The sequence below is a fragment of the Colius striatus genome, chromosome 3, assembly GCF_028858725.1.
Source record: "Colius striatus isolate bColStr4 chromosome 3, bColStr4.1.hap1, whole genome shotgun sequence".
Lineage (NCBI taxonomy): Eukaryota > Metazoa > Chordata > Aves > Coliiformes > Coliidae > Colius > Colius striatus.
In genome coordinates, this window is record NC_084761.1 from 44,712,392 (window position 1) to 44,719,282 (window position 6,891).

The 6,891-nt window shown below is 54.1% G+C and overlaps 1 protein-coding gene across 1 annotated transcript; it reads left to right on the top strand.

Annotated features, from left to right (window-relative positions):
• The first annotated feature begins 1,903 nt into the window (after positions 1 to 1,903).
• CXXC4 (CXXC finger protein 4) lies at positions 1,904 to 3,143 on the top strand. The gene has a single exon (XM_061993496.1). It carries the CDS (start codon positions 1,944 to 1,946, stop codon positions 3,141 to 3,143), a length of 1,200 nt encoding a protein of 399 aa, XP_061849480.1. The 5' UTR covers positions 1,904 to 1,943.
• The last annotated feature ends 3,748 nt before the right edge of the window (positions 3,144 to 6,891 follow it).

Consider the following 6,891-nt stretch of genomic DNA (forward strand, 5'->3'; position numbering starts at 1 on the left):
GTGGAGAGAAGCCACTTTAATGCTGAGGGAGGCGGGGGTGTGGGGGGGATAGGGCGAGAAAATGCGTATGTTCCTTGACTTCTAGCATAAAAGGCTGAACGCTAACGGTTTATTCCTTACCAGATGCGTGGCTTTCTTACACATGGCTGGCAAAACTAGTTTTATTGAGTAGTTGTTATCGAGAACATGCAGCTAGCTTTGCCTTTCTGGAAATGAGAGAGGGTTGTGGGTTTTTGTTGGTTTTTTTTTTTTTTTTTGCTATATGCAAATCCTTCGCATCCCTCCACAAGACGACGCTTAGCCTAGAGCTTTCCGGGGCAGCCTTTGTATTGCCACCAGACCTCTGAAGGCAGCCGGAGTCTGGGTTTTTCCCTGACGTGGGAACGCAGAGGTGGCTCCTGCGGGCTCGGGGTCTTTTATTTTTTTTGCCTATGGAAAGACGCCCGCCAGTCCCCGGTACAGCCGAGGGTGAGGTTTCTTCTGGAGATTTACGCTCCCTTCATTTGGATTTGTTTACGTAAACCCCGCTTTTTAGTGCACGACGTCGGGAGAAGACGAAGTTTTTGCACTCGGTAGGTTGGGCTGCAAACGGTTCATTAATCTAATTATGATAGTAATTACCGTAATTGATAACCATTTTGAACTAAACATACTGGAGTCGGGAAACTAAGAGGTAACCCCACGAGTATCTTCCAAGAGAACGATTCTGGTCGGTAGCCCTACATCAGAAAGGATGCTGGAAATATCAAAACTATTCAGGCAGAGCATCTGGAAAACAAAGAGGCAGTGTTCGTAAAGTGAGGGCTTTTTAAGTTATGTTTATGTTTTGCTTTAGTTCGCTCAGGCTGCCATAATGTACCTTCCTCATTGCCATAAACTAAAATACTCCCGGGGTGGGGGCGATGGGAAATAAACCGAGCCCAGCGTCCTTACCCTCGCCCTCTAAACTTTCTTAGCCCTGCAGCAGAAAGCCATCTTTCCCCGCCGAGGGCTAGTTCCGCGGGTCCTGCGACCTGCCCTACCGAGCCTTCTGGGGCCGTCTCTCCCGCGAAGCCCCTTTGCCCCCGCGGCGCCCGACGAGGGGCTGTCCCTGTGTCGGTGTGTCCCCCCCCCGCGAGCCCTCCCTGCCCAGCTCCCGGCGGCGGGAAATCCACTCGAGAGGCTGGGATGAACATTCCGTCTTTAGTACAGCTGCAGGCACCGGCATCACAAGCTGTGAAATTGCCCGCCTTAAGTATTTTATTTTGGTATTCTTCTTGTTGTTATTATTCTTTAACCTAGCCCCGTTTCCCCCCGCGGCCCGCAGGCAGCCCGCCTCCCCCACTCACCCCCCCCTGCGGCGGGTGGGCTGGGGGGGCCGGTACCGCCGCGACCAGCCCCCGGCGGAGCCAGCTGTGCCGGCAGCTAATGACCGCCGGGCGCAGAAGGACACCGTGGCAGCTGGCGGCTCCTTCCTTCTTTTCTTTCTTTTTTTAAAAATTCTATTCCTTTTTATTTATTCTCCCTCCTGCTTATTTCCCGCCCCCTCCCCCCCCGCCTTTTCATTTTCCCCGCCGGAGATGGTAGGTGGGCAGCTCCCGCTCCCAGTGCCGTGTCCCTCCCGCCCGCCGCCGGCGGCTGGTCCCGGGACCAAGGCTTGCTCCTCCTGGGCCACCCCCTCAAGCCCCTTTGCCCGCGCGTCCGGCAGCGCGTGCCCCCTCCGCCCCTGCCCCACGTTGTCCCCTCTCCCCGGGGTGGCCGTCGGCGGCCGTCAGCGCCCCCCGCGCGCGCACCCCCTCGGAAATGACTTTCTGTCTTTCACAGCTGCGGCAGCTCCCGTGAGGATGCAGGAGGAGCGCCTGCCCGGCCAGGCGACGACCGCGGGAATGCACCCGGAGGAGGATTAAGCGACCCCCACGTCGCCGTCCCTGTCCCTCTTACCCGCCCCCACCCCCTCGGCCACCATGAACACCAACGTGTGCGTGGAGAGCGGCCCCAACCCCGAGGCGCCGGGGCTGCCCAAGGACAGCCACCTGCCCGAGGGGGCCCTCAACAGCCTTGTGGATTACAACTCGGAGATGGAGAGGTACCGCTCCTTCGCCACCTTCTACAAGACCAACGGCGGCGCTTTCCCGCAGGCGGCCAAGATCGCCCGCATCACCACCCCCATCTTCCCCAGCGCCGCCGCCGCTGCCGCCGCCCGCATCGGCATGTCCCCCTGGAACTGCGACACCGCCACGGCCGCCGCCGCCACCGCCATGCTCTGGGGCAGCGGCGGCGGCGGCGGCGGCGGCGCGGCGGGCGGCGCGAGGAAGCCCTCCTCCGCCGCCGCCTCCGCCTCCGCGGCCGCCGCCGCCGCCTCCTCGCTGCACGCCGGCAGGGGCGGCATGCACCACCGGAGCGACTCGCAGCGGCTGGGCAAGCCCGGCTGCCCGCCGGCCGAGCAGCCCGCCCTGCCCATGGCGAACGGCAACTTCCTCTCCACCCTCTCCCCCGAGCACTGCCGGCCGCTGGCCGGCGAGTGCATGAACAAGCTCAAGTGCGGCGCCGCCGAAGCCGAGATCATGAACCTCCCCGAGCGCGTCGGCACCTTCTCGGCCATCCCGGCGCTGGGCGGCCTCTCCCTGCCCCCCGGGGTCATCGTCATGACGGCCCTACACTCCCCCGCCGCGGCCTCGGCCGCCGTCACAGACAGCGCCTTCCAGATCGCCAACCTGGCGGACTGCCCGCAGAGCCACGCCTCGGCCTCGCCCGCCTCCGCCCTGGGCGCCGCCGCCGGCGCGGGGGGCGGTGGAGGCGGCGGCGGAGGGGGGGCCGGCGGCGGCGGCGGCGGCAGCGGCGGCAGCGGGGCCGGGGCCGGGGCGGGAAACCCCGCCAAGAAGAAGCGGAAACGCTGCGGGGTGTGCGTGCCCTGCAAGCGGCTCATCAACTGTGGAGTCTGCAGCAGTTGCAGGAACCGCAAAACGGGACACCAGATCTGCAAATTTAGGAAATGTGAAGAGCTTAAGAAAAAACCGGGCACTTCGCTAGAGGTCAGAGGAGATGATTTCTTTTTCCCCAGCCTCCCGCCGTCCCTCCTCAACCCCCTGCCCCCTCCCCTCCAGTGCTTCTTGTCTAGCTTCAAGATGCAGCATCCCTTTTCCGAGGCCTCCTTCAGGCTCTGAGGCCGCCCCCCGCCGCGGGCGCGGCCCCCCGCGGCGCTGCCCCGCCGCCCGCCCCCTCTCCGCCCCGCAGGGACGAGAAACGCCGCCCTCCGCGGCGCCCCGCCGCCGAGCTCGGCAATGGCCCCTGCTGCTGGCCCCGCCGACGACGGAGGGAGGGAGGGAAGGAGGGGAGAGCCGCCCTGTGCCGCGGAGGCCGGCCGGGCGGCGCCGGCCGCCTTCCCGACAGCTCGTGGCCGGTACGAGACGCTGCTCGCCTGGTTTACCTGCCGCGCTGTTGCTATCAGACTGCTGGCTGTCTCTGGCTTCTTTTTCCCTTTCCTTTTTTTTTTTGTTTATTTGTTTTGGGTTTTGTTGTTGTTTTTTGTTTTGGTTTGGTTTTTTTAATGACAATCCCGACGATTCGGGGCGGTTTGCAGGGACTGGGAGATGGGAAAGGGAGAGTTTTAGCTGAACACCTGGCTCCCGCTGTCGGAAGTTGAGGGGAAAGTAATAGCGAGTTCATCTCCAGGTTGGCTGGTAACAGTTTGTCCAAGACAGACCGCCGGCCATAGAGCCCGGTAGTCGATGAAACATGCCCGAGTAATCTCTTTGGCAATATCTTTTATGAAACAACCCACTCATGATGTATAAAATCCAATGGGAAAATAGCGCAGGTATGACTGATTTCTGACTGAACTGTACATATGGTTGTTTTTACAATGTCTCCTTGTAGCTGAGGATGTATTGCATTTCCCAAAGCTGTAACGACAGGTTTCCAGGTGCACTAGACGTACGAGAGATGGGCAGGTCCCATGTCACGGGCGTTTTGGTTAATATATCATGTATGACAAACAATGGGAACCAAAATATGTGACCAGGAGGAACACGGCAATTGGTTGATATCATTAGGCACAGGAAAGAAGTGAAAGACTAATAATCATACTTAATCCCTTGTCATTATTAAAATTATAGTGTTGCTGGGTAGACGCACATATCAGATGTGTCTGAAGGTGTCGAAGATGATGGATTGAGCGCAGAGTAGTCGTGTATGCTGGGTAACATCGAGATTTGTAGTCACAGAAATTAGCAACTAAGTGAGAAATTGCAACTCCCATCCATCTACTGTGTGAGTGTGTGTGTGTGCCCAGCGATGTTGTCCAAGATGAGATGGGATGAGGGATTCCAGAGAAAAAGCAACACCAAGAGCCCATTAGTTTGACCTGTGTTAAATTAATGGAGTTAGTATTGATGCTGCCATGGGACAAAAACAACTTTGGGGCATTTAACTGCTGTTTGGCTGATACCATTAACTCTTTCCCAACCAGCATCATCAACTAATTCATTCCTCCTTGCAAGAGTGAACTGCCCTTGCTGCAAGTTCAATCGGTAGTTCTGCATCCCTGTAGCCTTTTTTTTTGTTGTTGAATGTATGGTGACCCAGCATCACTAATGTATAAACAAGGGTGGATGTCCCAGATGCTAGAAACTACATTGAGTTTTTGACTCTTGTTTTTTCCCAATAATTCGCCTTTGTTGGTTTCAAGTTCGCAAAGTACTTACTTAATGCCCCTGTCTGTTAACGATGGATTATAATGCTGAGTACAGCCCTAAAAGAGACTTACATGAACCAAAGCTGTGGAGAGTCTCCCTGCCCCACCACCAGCCATCACCAGGGGTGCCTTTGTGTGCCCAGTTCCCTCATTAGGCTTGCAAACAGGGATGCTGCTGGGATTTAGTGTTTGTGATAAATTATAGGTTCTGATGGCTTATCGATTTGTGCAGAAAGTGAGCTATCTCTGGAAGAAACAAATTTGTGCATTATCAGATCTTCCTATAGGCTTGTGTGCATCTCCAAGAGCATTTCCAGAACTTCCTGGCTTCTGACAGAGGTGTTCCACAGCCTTAAAACCGCTCAGGCTTGTTATGAGAATGCCGCCTGTTAAAATGGTTTAACCACTGTGACTAGTAAACCACATGGTTTTATTAGCCACCTGTGTACTCTCATAACCACCTGTCTTTGCTTCTTTTCTTCATTCTCTCTCTCTCCCACACTCTCTTTCCTCTTTGTGCTCCGTCAGATACATAAACACAAAAGCTTCTCTGCTGTTGTGCTGTGACTCAAAGGAAACAGGTTTCTCCTTCCAACTGTGGAGATGTCAGTAAGACACCGCTTCTCCACAGGTCGTGGCCCATCACAAAGTTTTGTCACGGGATGTGGCTAATATCTTTACAGGAATGTGGTTTGTCGGTAGGAGAGGAAGAGTGCCCACACCAAGTAACTTTCTTATATGGTTGGTTTTTCTTACATCTTCTTTCTTTTCTCCTTCCTTTTTAAAAAAAAAATGAAGTTAATAAAGCAGTGACAGCAGGGTTGCCTAGAGCACGTGCATGGCCATAAGGCCACCAGCTGGAAGGCTGTGGGAGAGTGCCAGGGACTGCGTGAGGGCACTGCAGCAGCAGCAGCAGCGGTGGCTGCAGGTGGGCGAAGCAACAGCTCTGCGGGGTGATCCCCTGTCAGTCAGTCCCTTCAGTCAGTCCCCTCGGTAGGCAGAGTCCCAAGGAAAAGCGGCACAGATCGAGGGGCTCTCATGTTTCACCACATGCCTGTGAAACTGGCGAATTGTTCGGCAGTGGCTGTGAGTTGGGGAGATGATTCAAGGCAGGGGCGGAATTCTGTCTGGAAATGAAATAAATGAAAAATGAGAATAATAACAATAAACAGTAAACTGGCTGATCCCACGGAAACCATTTCTCTCTTTTTCCTTTAAATCTCTTCTACTGGTGCAATGAAGGCAAAGAATATAACTCTCAAGGTTAGTTGAAGACAGCAGAGTTGAAGACAGATTCACATGAATGCTTTCTAGTCCCTGACCCTTGCATTTTTAATGGAATGCTTCCCTCCTGGCATTTTTTTTTAAAAACACTTGAACTATTTTTTTCCCCCTACTTTTCTTGTACTGTTTTCACCTTGAAAGTGTCCCAATGCTCTAGTATTTTTCATAGAATGTTATTACTACTAGGAAATTTTATGTATGGTAATAATAAATCTATAAAAATAAGATTGACGTCACATTGCATGCTGCCTACTTGTGTATGTATATTCTGTGCTCATTCAGATTTACAGTCAGTTTAAAGAGACATAATCTTTATTTACCCATAGAGACTACTTATTTTCCTCTGATTGGTATACACATCTATAACTTCTGCTGCAGGTTATGAAGATTAGGAGCCTGATGTTACTTCACATCCTCCTCTCTTTGAAGTAAACCATCCTGATCTGGCACATGAATCTCAGTTGCCCGGCTCCTCCTTTTCGTTAGTGTGGCAGCAGTCAGGTGGATGGGCCAACTCACGTTAGCAGGGTCTGAAGGGTTCAGCCTAAGTGTGAAGCATCCGCTGTTTGAGCATGCTGTTGTCATAGCCAGTGCCACTTGCTTTATTTCTAACAGCCCCGCAAATTGACATGTGCGCTACTGAAGTAAACATTTGCATGCTGTCCTGAAATGGTAAACGCCAGCATCCAAATCCAAGGCACCTCGCCGAGTCACATTTCGAGCCAGTGGGAGTTTGAGATGGCTTTCGCCAGGGATAGGGTTGTGATGATTGATTTCAACAGCAAGAGTGTCTGATCCTGAAAATCTTAACGCCATATGGCGTTGCCACAGGGGACAGAGGCCACACTGGCAACCTCCGAACTCACACTTCGTGTTGTGATAGCGCGTGTGAGTGCTGTTACAGGAAGACTGCTGAGCTCTGCGGATAGGGGTCA